This window comes from Pelodiscus sinensis, chromosome 3, assembly GCF_052426305.1.
Source record: "Pelodiscus sinensis isolate ZL-2025 chromosome 3, ASM5242630v1, whole genome shotgun sequence".
Classification (NCBI taxonomy): Eukaryota; Metazoa; Chordata; order Testudines; family Trionychidae; genus Pelodiscus; species Pelodiscus sinensis.
The window spans coordinates 8,450,345-8,469,847 of NC_143054.1; the positions used below are offsets into that span (position 1 = coordinate 8,450,345).

A 19,503-nucleotide genomic window follows, 5' to 3' on the forward strand; every position below is an offset into this window, starting at 1 on the left:
GGGGCGGTCTGCTGTGGGAAAGCAGGCTGGATTCTGCCCTCATGTGAGTCTTGCACTGATGTCAGAGGCAGGAGTTTCCCCCTTGGAGTTGGCAGGCCTGGCTTTTGCGGATGGGGGCCCGGCCCTGTGCTCCGTGTGAAACCCCCGTGACTCGGGCAGGAGCTGTGAACGCACACCCAGCTTTGGGCCTTGCTCCGGGGGCCAGTTCATCTGACCCCAGAGAGCGCCCCCGGTCGGCGAGCTGGGAAACGAGCCGCCGGGCGGTGAAGCAGCTGAGATCTGCCTGGCTCACCAGCCATCTGTCTCCCTGCTTTCCTTCTAGCCGCAGCATTCCCACCTCGTGATCCAGCAGCTCCTGGGACACCTGGATGCCAACAGTAAGAGCGCGGCCACCGTGCGGGCTGGGATCGTGGAGGTCCTGTCGGAGGCAGCTGTCATCGCGGCCTCCGGATCCGTGGGTAAGGAGGGGACCCAGCGAGCCTCACAGTGTGGCGGGGGGATGCTGACGTGCAGGTGGGCGGGGAGGAGGCATTTATTTTTTAGTGGAAGCCGGAAAGGAGCATGAGAGACTCAGTGTCTGCTGGGACAGCCAGTGGGAACTACTTCCGAGGGGATCTTCAGCACTTCCCCCTCTTATTCCGTCTCCTGGACGGGTCAGTCGCTCAACACCGCCACCGGGGCCGCTCTGGAGCTTGGTGCCTGCCCTGTCTTTCCCCTTCTCTCCGGCCACTAAGTCGGCATCTGCCTTTCTGGGCTTGAGCTCCCGGCCGGGTGGAGATTTCCGGCTGGCCAGGGCCGGCAGCAGTGACGGCTCTGAGAGGCGCTGTGCTTGGTTCTCAGGCGCAAACCTCCGCCCTGCAGTGACCGTCGGCATTTCTGTCCGTTGCCTTCTGAGAGTGTGGGGCGAGACGGGGCATTGCCGCGATGCCGGCAGTCGCCCCGCACGTGGCACGGGCCGCGGCGCCAGCGGGGGAACCTCTGCGCACCACGGAAGGGAACGCGACAGAGAAATTGACCGTGGCGTGGCCGATCGCTGGGGCCCGTGGGGCTGTGTCCTCGGGGAACGGCTCAGCCTGGCTCTGGCCCTGTGGGCGCCAGCTCAGAGAGCCGGACCTTGCTGAGCCTTGTGGGGAGAATGGTGCATCCGAGGTTTGTTCTCAGGGGGCGTTTGGAGAGGCAGGCTGCCCAGCAAGGCTTTTACCTCTGCCGCCAGCTCCTTGCTCCCGCCTCGGGCAGCAGCCACGCTCCGTTGTCCCGGGTGGGATGAGGCAGGGGCCCATAATATCGCTCAAGCCCAGCTGGCTTTATGGGCCAGTGGAGGGGCTGGTTTACGGGCTGAGCTGAGCACGTGCAGACAGGGATTATAGGCTTTAAAGGATTGGTGCCGGCATTTGGACAGCGCAGCCGTCTGGATCCCCTGTGCGCCACGCTCCTGCTTTGGGAGGCAGAATCGCAGAAGCCTGACCGGAGAGGGGTTGTTCCTTGTGCTTAGCACTGGGGGGCATAGACCCAGGAGTCCTTACCGTCCTGGCCTCCTGGCGCCCTGCACCACACAAAGGCAGATGAATGTATTCTGTCTGTTCATCAGACTCTCTTCTATCCTGGGTTCCTTGGGGCTGCAGGTTTCCTAGCTCTGAGCTCCTGTGTCTCCAGCACACCAGGACAGAGAGCATGGTGTCTCAGCCGGGTCTGGGCGTTGAACTCCGAGGGTCAATTCCCAGCTCTGGCACTGTCCCGCTGTTTGACCTTGGGTAGGTTACCTAACCCATCTGTGCTTCACTTTTCCTATTTGCAAAAAGCAGCTGATGAGACGGGGTCCGTAGAACAGGATAATGAGCGGGCAGGATATTTGAGAAAGAGGTGCACATAATCAGGATTCCACTGTGCTTTGCTTTTGGCTACATTTCCCGCCTTTCCCTCCATCTTTACTGTGCCTTTCTTTCTTGTATGTATGTTCCTTACAAGTGTTTTCTGGCCAGAGGTGCATCAGACACACACTGGCCCTGGGAGAAACTGGGTAGTTGTTAACGGCCTTACAGGAGCTCAGCAGGATCTCTGTGCTGAGCGCCTCGCCAACACACAGTGAGAGATGCTCTCAGGCCCAAAGAGCTGGCAAGCAAAATAGATGAGAGCAGGGCTGGGAGAGGAAACTGAGGCATGGCTCAGTGACGTGAGTTGCTCAAGATGGATGGCAGAGCTGGGAACAGAGCCCAGGTCTCCCAGTAAGCTCTGTGCAATACTCCCAGCATGCTCTGTGCAATACTCCCAGCATGCTCTGGGCAGCTCGGTATGATCCTGCGCAGCTCCTCTAGCAAAACTGCCGGGGCTTCTTCCGTAGGCAGCGTGGTTGGTGCTGTCGGTCCCTTAAAGAGACAGTGACCTGGAGAAGAGCTCGGGGTGGCTAAAAGCATGTCTCTCTTCCCCACAGGAGTCGGTTCCCTCCCTCACCTCGTCTCTCTAGAGTTTGGTCTGTTCCCATGTGTCCTTGTGAGGCTCTCACATCCCCATGGTATCTAACCCCTCCAGTGGTGCAGTCAGCGGCATGACCGCACAGCATGCGTGCCAGCTGTTCTCTTGGCCTCTCCCAGGAGCAGCAGTGCTTGCAGTGGAGTGACTGGTTTGGTAGGGCTGTGGGGGGGGTTGGCTTCCGAGAAGTCGTTCTTCCGCTCTACTCTGTGCTGATTGGCCTCACCTGGAGTATTGTGTCCAGTTCTGGGCACCGCATTTCAGGAAAGATGCGGAGAAATTGGAGAAGGTCCAGAGAAGAGCAACAAAAATGATGAAAGGTCTAGTTAATGTGGCCACTGAGGGAAGACTGAAAGAATTGGGCTTGTTTACTTTGGAAAAGAGAAGACTGAGAGGGGACTTGATAGTGCTTTTCAGGTACCTGAAAGGGTGTTCCAAGGAGGAGGGAGAAAAATTGTTCTCCTTGACCTCTGAGGTAAGGATGTTGAAGACTAGTCAAGTAGTCGACTATCCAATAAGCATTTGCTTATCGGATAGTTTTTTGACTAGTCAATAGGCACTTCTGCATTCCTCCTTTGAAATGTACAAAATCCCCCACTGGGGCTCTTGAACATTTCAAAGGAGGAATATGGAACTCTGTGTACAGCCCGGGGCCAGTGGGAAGTTCTGCTGACTCCGGGCTGCACGCAGGTGTCTTCTCTGAAATGCACAAGAGTCCCTAGCGGGGACTCTTTCAAAGCCATGGAGCCCAGGATCAGCCATGGGCATTTCAAAGCCATGGAGCCCAGGATCAGCCATGGGCATTTCAAAGCCATGGAGCCCAGGATCAGCCATGGGCATTTCAAAGCCATGGAGCCCAGGATCAGCCATGGGCATTTCAAAGCCATGGAGCCCAGGATCAGCCATGGGCATTTCAAAGCCATGGAGCCCAGGATCAGCAGGGGACTCTGAGTCCCCCGCTGACCCCGGGCTCCATGCTATGCTTCATGCCGCTAGGAGCCCGGGGTCAGCTGGGGACTCCCCAGTTGATCCCGGGCTCCCTGCGGCATTTCCCAGCTGACCCCGGGCTCCTAGTGGCATGCAGCATAGTCCCCAGCTGACCCCGGGCTCTGGGTCCTCCCCCCCGATTCCCGGGTTCCAGGGCTTTGAAATGCACCTGCTGGAGATTCTTGTGCATTTCAAAGCAGGCGCCTGCGTGCAGCCGGGAGTCAGCGGGACTTCCCGCCGGCCCTGGGCTGTAGGAGGAGTTGTGCATTCCTCCTTTGAAACGGACAAGAGCCCCAGAGTACATTTCAAAGGAGGAATGCAGAAGTGCCTATTGGCTAGTTGATGGAAATTCCGTCGACTAGTCAATTAACCGTATTTTAACATCCTTACTCTGATGATAGGACAAGAAGCACTGGGCTTAATTTGCAGCAAGGGAGGTTTAGATTGGACATTAGGAAAAACTTCCTAATGGTCAGAGTGGTTAAGCATTTCATAAATTGCCTAGGGAGGTTGTGGAATCTCCATCACTGGAGATATTTAAGAGCAGGTTAGACAGACACCTGTCAGGGATGGTCTAGATGGTGCTTGGTCCTGCCATGAGGGCAGGGGACTGGACTCGATGACCTCTCGAAGTCCCTTCCATTCTAGCATTCAGCGATTCTAGGATTAACCCGGGTGTTGCGCTGTGTTGGAGCGAGCAGGCCAGAGACGTGCACCCTGCGTTCGGAGCAGACGGTGGGGAGGTGGTCTGCAGCTCCGGGGGAGTTCCCTGCAGTGTCATGTGGGGAGCCATTACTGTGTTGTAACCAGGCTGCATGCAGACTCTTGTCATGACGTTCCTGAGCCGTGCCGGCCGGGGCTTTCAAGAGCGCTCAGCGTTGCCCCAGATCTCTGCCCTGCACCGAGTGCTCACACCCGTTTGCTGGGAGCAGAGCTAGGCTGACGTTGAGCCTGTTTCGAAACCCCGCCCGCTTCCTCCCTTGGGCCCTGGCCTGTTCTACATGAGAGCTTGTCCTGATCACTGGTACTGCCCGTCTCCGTGGTGGCCACGGATGGAGCTGCTCCAGGCTGGGCTTGCTCCATCGTTTGGGTTGTCTGGTGTGATCTGTCCAAGCATTGCTTGCTGGGGGACCTGATTTCTTTTGTGGGACATATCGGGGTGGGGATTTTTCCCCAGAGGCCAGACTCCTCATTGAGTTGAGTTGGGTCCAACAAGGGCTTGGGCCCAAATGACTAACAAATCGGTGGGACGGTTGGTTCCCTTCTGTGCAGGCAAACCCCAGACGGTGCTTTTGGAAATGATCCTCAGTGTGGGGTCTGTGCTGGTGCAGATGCGAGAGGTGGGAGGCGAGGTTCAAACTGGGAGGGGTGAGTCAGTGGTGTCCACCACAGCCCCGAGCAGTTCTCCCGGTACGCTAGGCACTTATGCGGCCGCTCAGGAGAGCTACAGACGCCACCCAGCTGATTAGCAGAGTGCCCACCACTAGGTTTGTGTTTTGAATTGGTGGTGCACATTCACACATGCCTCAGTGCACAGAGAAACAATTATTCCGCATAGGGATGGAAAAAATCCGCACATGGCTGGAATGGATTAGAGGGAACATCCCCTGAGCCTGGGATGTCAGGTTGTGCCCATGTTCAACCGGCCCTTTCTTTCTACCCCCTTTCTTTCTACCAGTCGGGGCTGCGTGTTCCAGTAAGAGCAGCAGGGCTGGCTGCATGGAAGCAATGGGCTGTATTAGCTAGACTGCAGGCCTGGGTCTCTGGAGAGCTGAGTTCAATTCCTAGCTCTGCCCTGGGTCTGCAGGGTGTCTGGCCAAGTACTTTCCTGTCTATCAAAGGGGGCTAGTGATACTGACCTCTAAGGGCTCAGTGTGATGATATATGCCTATCTGTCTCTACCCCCTCAGGCCCGACAGTGCTGGAAGTATTTAACACCCTGCTGAGGCAGCTCCGGCTGAGCATCGACTATGAGCTGACGGGCAGCTACGATGGGGCCGTCGTCAATACCAAGATCAAGGAGCACGAAGAGCGGATGTTCCAAGAGGCCGTCATCAAGACCACAGGTACGCAGGCTGCGCGCTCCATCCTCATTGGCCGGCCGGGGCCCGCTCTGCTAGGAAGGATGCGTTTGGACCAGGGGCTGTCCTTTGCTGCTGCTGCTGGTCGGGTTGGACACTGGCGATTGGATGGTTGCGAAAACCAGAGCCGTCCAACGAGAAACGATCCAAATCTCCTGCCCGCAGAGCAGCACAACGTGCTAGCCCAGGAGGGGCCAGGCGTCTGGTGCCCAGGTCTAATTGATGTTCCCCCAGACTGTCAGAGTCTCTCTAACACTATACACCAAGACAATTTAATTTTAGCCTCATATGTGAGTCTACTCCAAAGCCCACAGACTCCCATTGACTTAGGATCAGGCTCTATAGACCAGTGTTTCTCGACCAGTGGTCTGAGCACCCTCAGGGGTACTCGAGAAGTCTGGGGGGTACGTCAACAGAACTGAAATGTGGAGAAAACTGAATGTTTGTTTTAAGTTTTATTATTTTTGTACTTTTTACACCTAAAAATGTCATCACCCGCCCAGCTACAATTAAGTTGTTTAAACAAATGTGTTGCAATGGTAGAAAAAAAAATGTGTGTGTGTGTGTGTGTGTGTGTGTGTGTGTGTGAAAACTGTAGGTACTGGGTGTACTTTTTTTTTAAAGGGGTACTTTATAAAAAAAGGTTGAGAAACACTGCTCTAGACAACAGGGATGTGTAACAGCGGCATTGGGAAATGGTTAGGGGGAAGTAATATCAGAGCTGTCTAACTGAATGATCGTTATGAGCAGTAATTGCTGATTGCAGATCCCAGTGGAGTTCTTTTAGAACAGCTTGTTTTCCAAATCAGCCGTATGGAAAACACAAATCCATGAGTTTCTCGGGATGGGGGGGTCTATTTCTTTATCCTGCCATCATTTCATTTATGTCTGATGTGTACATTTCCTGGAGGGGTCAATTGACTTCCCATAGGTCATGGATGCTTTGGCAGAAATTTGGATCCAGTTTAAATCATAAGTAGCCCTGAACTGGATTCAGAGGGGTAGTCATGTTAGTCTGTTTCAGCAAAACCAGCAAGGAGTCCTGGGGCACTGTAAAGACTCTTTAAGGTGCTACAGGCCTCCTTATTGGGTTTTTTTCCCCATGAATTGGATGGATCTGTCATCTGGGTTTGTGTTTTTCCACGTAGGACAGCCTGGTGGAGGGGTGCCCGGACAGGAGGGGCCGCAAATCAGGACTATTTATGCAGAATAAACAAATTATTGAAAACAAGGAGTGGTCCTGTGGCACCTTAGAGACTAACCAAAATATATAGAATCATGAGCTTTCATGGGCAAAGCCCACTTCCTCACATGAGCTGGAGTGGAAATAACAGAAACCAATATTTATTTATATATCTATGGCTATATCTATATCTATGGATATAAGTAGTTCTAGGTTGTCTGCAGTTTGAACTCCGGCCCCCTCACCCCTGTCTTCCCTTCCTCCACAGCAGGGATCCTGCGCTGGCGTTTCAGCCCTCGCCTCCCCGCCCTCGAAGCTGGAGCACCAGCACTGGTTTCCCTCCTGGCCTGACACCCTACCCCCACTCTGCCCCTGAACCCACCCTTGCTCCTGCATCCTCCCTGCTGGCCACACTCTGCACCTTCCCTTGCTCCTGCTCCTTCCCCCCAGACAGACACCCAACTCCTAGCCTGCTCCTGCATCCTACCTCCCACCCTGACCTTGCACCTTCATCCCCTCCTGCATCCCACCTCCCACCCAGATCTTGCACCCCCATCCCTAACCCACTCACTGGCAGCCCACATGTTGAACCCCTCATTTTTGTCCCCACCCCAGATCCTAGTGGGGTCCACAAAATCCACTCACCCCAGAACCCCATAAGAGTAAATCCAGCCCATAGGAAGCACTAAACCTCAGTCCTCTCTGTCCCTCCCCCTCGCCCTTTGGGGCTGGTGTGCCAGAAGAGTGAGATATCTCAGTTGAGGACCACATCAGTAAGGATTGGAAGTTCTGGAGGGGTTTTTTTGCTTCTCACTTGTGTGGTCCCCAACTGATTTTTCTTTGGGTCAATGGCTCCTGACACAAAAAAGGTTCCCCACCCCTGCCATAAATAAAGAAAACATTGAAACTTTTTGTGTTGGACATAAATTAATATTGTACTTTATTTAAAATGAAGTTTGATAAACTAACATGAGAAAGTTAAAGCCCTTAATCTGTTTAATAATTTAATATTTCCTTTCTTACCGATTAAATTAAACCGTTCTCCTTAGCTGCAGCACTAGCAAAATGGCTCGGGTGTAATTATGTAATTAATGGTGAATTTCCATTAACTATTAGTGGTCCACAGGAAATGTTTGCATTGAGCCAGCTAGGCCAAGAGCCAAAAAGTTGTATGAGGAATAAGGGTTACACGTAGGGTATTTCGAAATAGCGGCGGTCCGTGATTATGCAAATGAAGCGCAGGGAATTCAAATCCGCGCTTCATTTGCAATTTCGCTCAGCTGCATTTGCATCCCTCTCTCGAAAGAGGGTGCAAGTGTAGACACACCCTGAGAGACTAACAAAAATATATAGCTAGTATCATGAGCTTTCGTGGGGTGAATTGAGGAATAGCCGTTTCACTTGGCTTGCAATGACAATGAAGGAGCAGCAGAGGGCCGCATCTGCCCACAGATTCCCACTATGCCTCATCTCAGAGGCTGGACACAAGGAATTGCGGAGAGATTCCGGCTCTAGGCAGATTTCCCTTTGCCCTGGTGCGCTTTGGGCGCTGTGTACGGAGCTCAGAATTTAACAGCCCAGCCTTGCAGAGAGGTGGGGGGCGGTGGAGGTAGGAAGAAGGGACTGTGGGCTTGAGCTAATGAGGAGCTACCAGCCTCCCTGCAGGTCTAGGCTTCTGCCGCAGGCTTTACGCGTCTGATCCAGGTCCGCCCGTCACTCAGAGCAGTGGAAGGGTAGCACGTTGCCTGCTGGGCTGGTCCGTCTGCCTTAGGAGCCCACGCCCGGTGCAGCTTACCCCTCCCTGGTGGTGGGGTGAGAGTGCTGGGCAGGGTCATGCAGGGAGACCATAAAACCCAAGCGAGGAAGCTGCTACAGGCCACTGCTTAAGCTCCTCGGGGCTTGCTCTGTGCACCGTGCATGGCCTGCGGCCAGCGTGTCTGCTGCATATCCCTGGCAGGCTGGTAGCCAAGCTGAGCTGCCCTGCCGGGGTGGCTCCTCCACTCATGGTTCCAAGCACACACATGGGAGCGGGAGCGACTCTAGCCAGACAGGCCCTGGCGCTTGCTGTGGCGGGATGTACTGACCCCGACTGGCAACCCCGGTCCTGGGCCTGGGCGACTCGGGAGGCGCACTGCTCTCTTGTGCCCTTGCCAGGATTTCAAGTGCTAATTGGGGTGCCCCTCCTGTTCCCCTATTCCTCTGGGTGGCCCTCCCTGCGCCCTGTATCCCCGCAGGCACCATGAGCCTGAGAGCTGCTAGGCTCGTGGCTGAGTGGAGCAGGAGGTGCTGGAGGATGCTGCTTTGAAGGCTGCTTCTGCGGGCTGGGTGCTGATTACAACGGGCCTTTCCGCTGATTTTCGGCCCTCTGAGTAGCTAACAGGTCCCACTCGAAGCCCGTCAAGACCGAATTGAGCTGGGTGCTGGTGACGAGTTACTCAAGCTCCGCCCCTGCGGTGACATAAACCCCTCCCACCAACGCCGGTGGGCCGCCCCCGGCTTCCCGCAGGCTGGAATAGAAGGAGGAAGCCCTCCCTGCTGGTGCCAGCCCCGTGGTTCAGCCTGGGGGCTGTCTGCCAGGCGTGTCGTGTCGTGGGGGAGATAAACGGACTTGCCCCCCCTGTCTCCAGCTGACTGCCGAGGGCAGAGGTCGGCGCATCCGCAGGGGGAAGGGGAACTGTCTGTGTGTTCCTTCTGCCTGTCGGCTCGACCGTCTTGCCTGCTCTTAGCGCTGTCTGTCTTCTCAGGTTCCTTTGCCAGCACCCTCCCCACCTACCAGAAGTCGGAGGTCATGCTCTTTATCATGAGCAAGGTCCCGCTGCCTTCTCTGCACCACGCGATCGAGGCCGGGAAAGCTGGGTGAGGGCGAATTTCCTTCTCTTCTCTCCCTGCCCTTCCTGCCGAAAGGGAGCCTTGCTCGGGCGACACACTGGAAGCTGGTCAAGGATTGGGACACCTCCCCTGCCTCCTCTGGGACGTGCAACGCACAAGAGTTTAGTTCACACCCAGACGCTTGGGGCTGCTCCCCTGAGTCGTTGTGCGGGAGAAAACACCATCCACCACTAGGCCCCAGGTTCAAGTCTAGGCCCCGGTGGCTGTAGCGAGGGCCAGGCCTTTATGAATGAGCGGGGGAGCTCCCTTTCAGCTCTTACTGGATGGGTGCCCATCGCCGCAGCCGGTCCTCTTAGCAGCAGACGCCAGAGAGCGAGTGAAGGCCCATCGGCCCTGCTCTCTCGCTCAGTGCTTGGTGCACGAGGGCGCTGGCACGGCCATTTCAGTGATTGTGGGCTCCGAGGACTGTGATCTGCCATTCTCTTTGTCTGCACTCGCCATGCCAATTCTCTTCCAAAGCCTCTCTGTGGTGCAGTCACGGAGGCACGAGAATCCAGTGTGTCACCTGCAAAAGGCTTCCCTCTTCCTTCTCATGCCCTGCTGTATGTCCCTGACGACATTGTCCTGGGCAAGAGAGCTTGGGGAGAGCAGAGCTTTAATAACAATGGCCAGACGTGGTCAGACCAAAGGTCCATTTTGCCCAGTAGCCTGTCTTCCAACAGTGGCCAATGCCAGGTGCCCCAGAGGGAGTGAACACAACAGGGTAGTTATTGAGCGATCCATCCTGTCACCCTTTCCCAACTTCTGGCAGTCAGAGGCTAGGGACACCAGAACTACCGAGGGACTTTTTCTCTAGCTCTTTTTTGAACCCTGTTGTAGTCTCAGTCTTCACAACATCCTCTGGCAAGGAGTTCCGCAGGTTGACTGTGCATTGTGCAGAACAGTACTTCCTTTTGTTTGTTGTAACCTGCTGCTTATGAAATGCTTTAATGCTGCATCTCCATCCTTCCAGGCAGGCTTGCCACAGGAGAGTAGTTGTGTCATCAGAATTAGCCATGTAGGTTTGATGGACTGTTCTGCTAGAGGCTGGAAGCATGCACAGGGCTAGGGCTTCAGGCAGGAGACTCCTGGCCGGTATTCCCCTCCCTGCCACTGACTTACTGAATGACCTCCCACAGAAGACAGTTTCCCTTCTCAATCTGGGGGAAAATTATCATGGTTGCTAGCGGCAGCTTGGAAATTAGAGGCCGCTCTCCTCCCCTTGAAGTAACTGACTCCATAAACACACATGTAGAATAGTGATAGAGACGCAGCCGTGTTAGTCTGGTCTAGCTGAAACAAAAAACAGGACTATGCAGCACTTTAAAGACTAACAAGATGGTTTATTAGGTGATGAGCTTTCGTGAGCCAGACCCACTTCCTCAGATCAAAAATCTTTTTTTGATCTGAGGAAGTGGGTCTGGCCCACGAAAGCTCATCACCTAATAAACCATCTTGTTAGTCTTTAAAGTGTTACATAGTCCTGTTTTTTGTTTCATAAACACACATGTGCTAGTGTAAACTCTTCTTTAATTTATGGGCCTAGCTCCTGGGGCAATAAAGGGCTTGAACCTAATCCCCGAAGCCTGCATTTCCAGTTCTAGAGAAGTGTCTCCTTTCCTTCGGGGTGTGGATTATTCACACCCCTGTGAGCCGTAGCAGTGTTCCCAGTGGAGATTGGCCCCACGTGGGGACCTTCGGATTTACCCCGAAACATTCAATAATGACAGTCTTGGTTTGTGCCTAGTGACAGAGCAGAATGAATACATTACGCCCTAGTGACTAGTGAAAAGCAGGCGTGTCTCCACTGCATGCAGTTGTGTTGCACGGGTACGAGACAAAAGTGATTTTGGAATGAGGCCTCAGTCTGGAGTGCTTGGCTGGGCAGTACCGGGGAGGTGATTGCAGTACAAACAGCTGCTGTGTGCACGCTAAGGAGGGAGAGGAAGGAGCCAAGGGCGTGATGTTAAGGACCACGCGGGCTGTAGAGCAGAGAGATCTTTCTGACTGGGGAATAGTGCCCAGTGTTAGTGCTGCTGGTGTGGCCAGGGTTGCCTGAGCCACCAAAGAGGCCTGCCTGGGGCACAGGGAAATATCCCACAGGGAGCCCTGGCGGGGGAATAGACTTTTCCATCTCAGCCTGTTTGGGATTTGCGGACGTCTCTTTTCCGCGCCGGGGTCAGCGTTTCTTTTTGCCCCTTGCAGGGAGAATCGGAATCGCCTGACTCAGATAATGCTGCTGAAATCCCTCCTTCAGGTACGAACGGGTCCTCTGAGCAGACATGGTTGGTTTGGGAGCGAAGTCTCAGCACAGGGCTCCCCCTAGGACAGCTGGTGGCCAGCCGGCGGGTCAGCCTGCGGGCCCTCACCAGTCCTCAGCAAGGCTTGAATGGACACGGGGTCTGATTGCTCGCTCTCGTGCGAAGAGCAGAGCCCGGGTTGGTCGAATACGCCAAGCCAGGGACTGGCTGGGTGGCTCCGTGGTTGGCGCATTGCTAAGCCACGCGGGTTTAATTTACTTGCTTTTCAAAGCTAGAGATGCTGGTAGGTTGCAGGGGCAGCCCTGGCCTGTGTGCTGGATTGGTGGCTGCAGTGCTTCAGGCGTTTTCCCCACCAGTTAACATCATCCTCCACCTTGTGCGCCCCGCAGGTCTCCACGGGCTTCCAGTGCAGCAACATGCTCACGGCCCTGCCCAGCTCCTTCCTGGACCGGCTGCTCTCCGCCGCCTTGATGGAAGACGCCGACCTGCGTCTCTTTGTCCTCGAGATCCTGATCAGCTTCATTGACCGCCATGGAAACCGGCCCAAGTTTTCAACCATCAGGTGCGTTGGTGTGTGTCACGCGGAAGGGCCGTGGCTGGGAGCAGCCTCCAGTGTTACATCCCAGGGCCGGGAGCCAAGAACAAGGAGCTCCTGCCGCTGATTTCCTCTGGGATGCTGGACACCAATCGTCCCGTGCCTCGGTTTCCTTTTCTGTAAAACGGGGATTGATCCGTGCTGTCCTCACAGGGGCTGTTGTGAGGTTTATTAATTAATGTCTGTAAAACCCTTTCGAGATGAAACCTTTCTAGTCCGCCTCCTCCTGCCCGTATTCATGTCACAGAGCCTAGAGGCTCAACCAAGTACTGCAAGTATTAGGAGCCTAAGAGTGTGTCTACACAGCAAAGTTATTTTGGAATAATGGCTGTTACTCCGAAATAATTATGTGAGTATCTACACAGCAATTTTGTTATTTTGAAATAATTTCTAAATAACAGACGGCTTATTCCGACTTCTGTACACCTCATTCTACTAAGAATAGTGCCTATTCCAAAATAGCTATTTCAAAATAAGGCGTGTGTAGATGCTCCACTGCTGCTATTTTGAAATAGCCCTTCACCAGGGCCATTCTAAATTATTCCTCCTGCGGCTCTACAGCTAGATAGCACATCTACATCAGGGGAGCCTGCTTTGGACTAATTTTGAGGCTTCTTTGCAGTGTAGACGTGCTATTTCGAAATAAGCTATTTTGAAAGAACGGTTCCCGAATAGCTTATTCCGAAATAACTGTGCAGTGTAGATGTAGCCTCAGGCTATGTCTAGACTACAAAGAGGGATGTAAATTAGGCAGATTGAAATTGCAAATGAAGCTGGGATTTGAATTTCCTGTGCTTCATTTGCATAATGGCGGCCGAGCGTTCTTTCAAAAAACGGCTTTTCGAAAGTGAAACCGCTGTCTAGATGCGGTTCTTTCGAAACCCTCCCTGTTTTTGAAAGAACCGTAATGTCTGAAAAAATGAGGTTTACAGGTTCTTTCGAAAAAGGGTTATTTTTTTTTTCAAAAGAACCGCGTCTAGATGGCGTGCGGCCGCCATTATGCAAATGAAGCACGGGAAATTCAAATCCCGGCTTCATTTGCAATTTCGATCTGCCTAATTTACATCCCTCTTTCGAAAGAGGGATGTAGCCTAGACATGCCCTCACAGAGCACAGACAGGGCACTCCCTCAGGGTATGTCTACACTACCCCGCTAGTTTGAACTAGGAGGGTAATGTAGGCATACCGCAATTGCAAATGAAGCCCGGGATTTGAATTTCCCGGGCTTCATTTGCATAAGCCGGGCGCCGCCATTTTTAAATCCCGGCTGGTTCGAACCCCGTGCCGCGCGGCTACACGCGGCATGAACTAGGTAGTTCGGACTAGGTTTCCTAGTTCGAACTACTGTTACTCCTCATTCCACTGCCTAGTTCGAACTACCTAGTTCGTGCCGCATGTAGCCGCGCAGCATGGGGTTCGAACCAGCCGGGATTTAAAAATGGCGGCGCCCGGCTTATGCAAATGAAGCCCGGGAAATTCAAATCCCAGGCTTCATTTGCAAGTGCGGTATGCCTACATTACCCTCCTATTTCGAAATAGGAGGGTAGTGTAGACATACCCTCAGGGAGTTCCAGTCATGATGTTCTTACTTACAAGTGAAGGTAACTGCAGACAGACATGCTGGGGCAGGAATAGGGCTGGGCTACTGCAGCTAAAGTCAGGTGACAGCTTTGTCGTTTACATCTCTTAATAGCTTAGTTTGCTTTACAAATGTGCCACGGGCCTCCAGCAGTGTGCCCTCGAAGCTGAGCGCTTGGGCGGCCACCCAGGAGAAATTCACATGCCACACAGCTGATTAGCAGAGCGCCCACAGCCGCCCATAGCTGGCAGCATGAGTTTCTACCGGTGGTGCGCATCTGCACATGCCTCGGTGCCAGTAACAATATTTATTCCACACATGAATGGAAAAAATGAGAAGGAACATTGGCCTCCACATCAGGTCTCGCCAGGCGAGTTTACTCCCTGGAGGTGGTACTGTAGCAGGGGGTGTGGAGGAGGCAGTTTGCATTCTACCCAGAAGACTAAGGAAGGGCAGGTGTCGTCCCCCTACAAAGTCTGCCGTCTGCATCATAGATTTCCCTTCCCCTTGTCTTTGTAATGGCAGCATCATCAATGACATCTCGGTCCTGAAGCTGAAAGTGGACAAGTGTTCGCGTCAAGATACCGTCTTCATGAAGAAGGTAGGCACGGGGCTGATCCGAGCAGCTGGCTGGCTGTTATGCTGGGTGGCTCGCCCACAAAATGCACGTGACCCGGCTAAGGGATGTGGCCCCGTTTCCCGTGTCATGCGGCGGGGAAGAGAGGAAAGGCCTTAGCCCGCCCGTGCCGGGGGCACCCAGTATCGTGGGAGATACGTTAACAGGTGCAAATAGATCTCCACTCACTGCCCTGCGAATGTTCCTTTGCACCCCAAGCCCATCCATTGTTTTCTCTTGGGAGTGGCTCTCCCCAGAATCCTTTGTGCTGTAGGATCTAATAACGTGGTGTCAAGGCTAATTCTCCACTCTGGCATGATGAATGCAGAAGTGGGGGCCTGCAAAAATACCCCAAACCTTATCTTTGGTATAAAACTTCCCCCCAAAATCCTAAAAACCTAGATTTTGGGGGGAAAAATCTGCTGCCACCATCAAGTGCTTTTGAACCCACAAACAGGGGTGGACGCTTGAAACCAACCCCAGGGCACCCCAAGCTCTTTCCCCAAAGAGCTTGAAAAAGAAAAGAGAAAATACAAACTGCAGTCTGTGGCTGCTCTCCCCAGTCAGAGGCACGCAAATCCCACTGACGGATTTTCCAGGACACAGAAATGAACCAATACCAGGTGAATAAAAAATAAAGAACTTTTATTATCAAAACAATACTCCTGTTGCAAGCATAATGACTAGATGGAAAAAGTCACCAATTAATATACTCACGGGGACTCCCATGGGCCAAAACTTAGTTACAAAAGAGAGGAAAACCCATTTCTAACAGCACAGATATCAGATCCAAAGTCCCACACCAGAAAACAATAAAACCTAATGGATTTATCTAAACTTTACCCTACTTACACATTATGAAGAGTCTTTTTCTTGGAAAAGCGACGAGGAGTCCTATGGCACCTTATAGACTAACTGAAGTGTAGGAGCATAAGCTTTCGTGGGCAAAGACCCACTTCGTCAGATGCACGTAGTGGAAATTTCCAGAGGCAGGAATAAATATGCAGGCCAGGATCAGGCTGGAGATGACGAGGACATTTTTTCTTGGAGAGACACATGTCTTCTGTCTCCCTCAGTATCTAGAGCAAACTGGGTCAGAGACACAGGAGGGAAAACCCCCAAATTCCTTTGCCTCAGTTTGAAATCCCTACCTGCATTTCTATTGGCTGAATGCTACCTGGCTAGGTACAGTTAACCCATTAGTCCCCGGGCTGCTGCCCATCCCTCGTGGTTATGACACGTGAGCACTGTTGGGTGGTATCTTTTCAGAGGCCCCATTTACACTGGACAATTTCACAGCTACCAGTAAGTTTACAGTGCTCATTTACACAATGTCCTGCCCTGAGCGCTCCCAATTAACTTACTTCCACCTGCCTCTTCCATCACTGCAACTGCTACAGAACCCCAAAAATCTGAAAACTGTCTCGTACGCTGCACACGCACCTTCTGTTCACTGACGCCCCGCTCGCCTCGTTTGTACAGCCGGGTGGCTGCTCTGTTTACACGCACAAGGTTTCCTCTGCAACTACGGAAGCTAATTCAAGTTCATAAGGAAAGCTCAGGACGGGAGGAACACTCTGTGTTCCCCAGACATGACCTGCCCATGCTGAGGTCATGATCCTCAGGCTGAGAGCCACGGCTTCTGACTGTAGGAGAACCAGCTTCCAGATCCCTGCTGGTCTGCCCTGGGGTGGGGGAACAGGCAGAAGGGACTCCCCGTAGGTTTATAGCCTCCGTCTCTTTAATGTACATCTGCACAGCTGGCTCCCGAGTGGAGGTGGGATTTGGCGGCGAGATTTTGTGCGGATGGTTGGGGAAACCTGCGGGTTTGTAGACACAGCCTGACGGGGGCCCTGCGGAGCTACCAAACCACAACCAATACAGAGCCTAGTGTGAACCATGTGATAAGAAGCTAGAGCAGTGTTTCTTAAACTTTTTAAGACCGAGGAACACCAAACAATATATTTTTTTTTTATGAGGAACACCAAGGAATTTTTGTTGAGCAAAAAAGAAGAAGAAAAAAAAAAAGGTTGGGGGGGAAAATGGTCCAGGGGAAAATTACTGAGGAAGAAAAGGGTCGGGGGAGAGTTGACCCAAAAAAAAAAAAAAAAGGTTGCCTGCCCCTTTAAGGGCGGTCATTTTGAATTCTGTTCTCCGCAGCGCACCTCCAACTGCCTCGTAGCACACCGCTGTGCCGCGGAACACAGTTTAAGAAACACTGAGCTAGAGGAAAGCAGGACAGCAAAGGGCATGCAGGCTGGGGCCCCGGCTCAGGACTGCGCTCGATTCCCTTCGTGGGCCTCACGTGCTTGCTGTGCTTTCAGACTCGGAACCTGGCCCTGAGATGTGCTGAGTTGAGGGGTCTCGGCGCCTTGCCTTGAGCGCTTCCCAGTTAGCAGTGCAGTGGGGCGCTAAGGCAGCTCCCTGCCTCTCCTGGCACCGCAGACCATGCAGCCCCCCAGAAGCAGCCTGCAGCAGGTTCCCAGCCAATGGGAGTGCGGAGCTAGTGCTCAGGGCAGGGGCAGTGCACAGAGCCCTGTGCACTCTTCCCTCACCCCAACTTCGGAGCTGGGCTTGCTACCAGCTGCTTCTAGGCTGTAGCACAATCTGTGGTGCCAGGACAGGCAGGGAGCTGCCTTATCGCCCCCACTGGTCACCTGATCCTGCTGCAGCAACAAGTCCCAGGGCCTGACATTTCATGCCCCAGTGCTGGGTCACAACCCGAAGCTGGAAAACCACTGAGCTAGAGCCCTGTTCCCTAGATCAGTGTTTCTCAATCAGTGGTACGAGTGCCCTTAGGGGTACTTGAGAGATGTCTGGCGGGAGTGTGGGGGAGAGGTACATCAACACAACTGAAATTTGGAGAGAACTGAATTTTTGTTTTACGTTTTACAGCGCTGTATTATTTTTGTACTTTTTACACCCACAAATGTCATTGCCCTCCCGGGCTACGATTAAGTTGTTTATACAAATGTGTTGCAATGGTAGTTAAAAATTTGGAGTGTCTGAAAACTGTCGGTACTGTGGGTACTTACAATTTGATTTTTTTTTGCTTTGAAAAAGGGGTACTTTATAAAAAAAAAAGGTTGAGAAACACTGCCCTAGGGCTAATGTCTCACCCCTAGCGGGGGCTGGAAGCACCAGCTGGTTCAACTTGTGCCATGCTTGGCTGGCTCCCTTCATGCCTCTCTCACAAAAACTCGGATGGCCCTGGGCTCAGTTTATGTGATGCCAGGCTCTCTTCTCTCCACAGCACTCCCAACAGCTGTACAGGCACATCTACCTGACGAGCAAGGAGGAGAGCAACGTGCAGCCTCACTACGAGGCGCTCTACAGCATGCTGGCGCTCATTAGCATCGAGCTGGCCAACGAGGAGGTGGTGGTGGACCTCATCCGCCTGGTGCTGGCAGTGCAGGTAGGCTGGAGTGAACAGGGCAGGTATCTGGGGTCCCACAGGGTAACGGACTCCTCCTCACTGCACAAAGAGAGGATCAGCGCATGGATCTGAGCTAGGCCTGGAGCGGACAGACCAAAGGGGTGTAAGTTCCACCATGGCAAACGGGTTGAAGGGAATTTACCAGGGCTGGGCTCCATTAAGTTGCTGGCCTTAGTGAAGACATGGCTTAAATGGATGATCAATGCTGCTGCGATCGAACTTCCGGAGTTTGATTTAGTGAGTCTAGTGAAGACTCACTCAATCAAACTCAGAGGGTGCCCCCGTCGGCAGCTGGTACTCTTGGTTCTGCAAGGAGTAAATGCTCTCCGTGGGGCCTCCTGTTGTGGGACGGCGAGGAAACTCGACTCCAGCTATGTAATTAACGTGAAAGCTGGAGTTGTGTATCTCGAGTCGATCTTCCCTTTTAGTGTAGACCTGGCTTTAATGGAGTTTTACACTGGTGCAGCGGATGTCAGGCTGCAGCTCCACATCTGTACGGCTTATCTCCGCCAGATGGCTGCTGTAACATTGAATTAGGGAGGCTCCCCTAGTGTTCCTCCAGATTTGCAGCCATGCAAATGAGAGCCATGTTTGGCGCACTGCGACGAGGGCAGTTCGTATTCTGAGGGGCCGCAGCAGAGTTGTGTGATACGGGTATAAGAAAGCAGCACCTTCATTCTGCCCTCGGGTGTGTCAATTCCACCAACCTAGGCTTGAACTCAAATCCAAATGAATATTTGAGAACTGTTTCTCTGCCGTGATCGGTACCAAATCCTCTTTGCTTTTAGCCTTTCACCACCAGTAATGCCGTAACATTCCTTTATTTCTCGGCACCAGGTACCCAGCAGCCTCTGGGTGCTTTAGAAAGGGGAATACAGAGCAGTGCAAAAAAGAGCCAGTGCGTGCAACGCAGCCAGTAATCCCAGGCGGCAAAACAAATCCTTAATGTGACAGCATCCCTGCCCTGCCACTCATCTGTCGCCCCCAGAGCTGGCAGGGAGCAAACCCACCTGGCAATAGGATGGCAGATGAATGTCGCTGCGAACAGATGGGTGTCAATGGAACATCGACGTAGGAGCGGACACAGGCGATGCAGGAAGGGAGGTGTTAAAGGGACAGCCGGCTTGTGAGCCCAACTAGGGTCGCCTAGAATCCTAGAACACTGGAACTGGAAGGGACCTCAAGAGGCCACCGAGTCCAGACCCCTGCCCTCACGGCAGGACCCAGCACTGTCTAGACCATCCCTGATAGACATTTATCTAACCTGCTCTTAAATATCTCCGCAAATGGGGATTCCACAACCTCCCTGGGCAGCTGATTCCAGTGTTGTTATTCTTGGCAGTTGCCCACATGCACCCAGGTGGAGAGGCAGCTATCTGGGCTCCCTCCCTCCCCGCTCAGCTCACATGGTTTTGGATCACCCACTGGGGT

General features: G+C 53.2%; 1 protein-coding gene across 9 annotated transcripts in view; it reads left to right on the forward strand.

The window, feature by feature from the left end:
- The window catches only part of EFR3B (EFR3 homolog B), a 161,313-nt gene that overhangs the window by 129,289 nt on the left and 12,521 nt on the right, over nt 1-19,503 (forward strand). For all 9 annotated transcript variants that reach the window (XM_006116729.5, XM_075923305.2, XM_025181494.3 and 6 more), the window contains 7 exons: nt 323-458; nt 5,364-5,519; nt 9,462-9,573; nt 11,791-11,842; nt 12,236-12,408; nt 14,546-14,621; nt 17,890-18,051. In XM_006116729.5, coding sequence (XP_006116791.2) covers nt 323-458; nt 5,364-5,519; nt 9,462-9,573; nt 11,791-11,842; nt 12,236-12,408; nt 14,546-14,621; nt 17,890-18,051 — 867 coding nt within the window. The remainder of the gene's footprint in view (nt 1-322; nt 459-5,363; nt 5,520-9,461; nt 9,574-11,790; nt 11,843-12,235; nt 12,409-14,545; nt 14,622-17,889; nt 18,052-19,503) is intronic.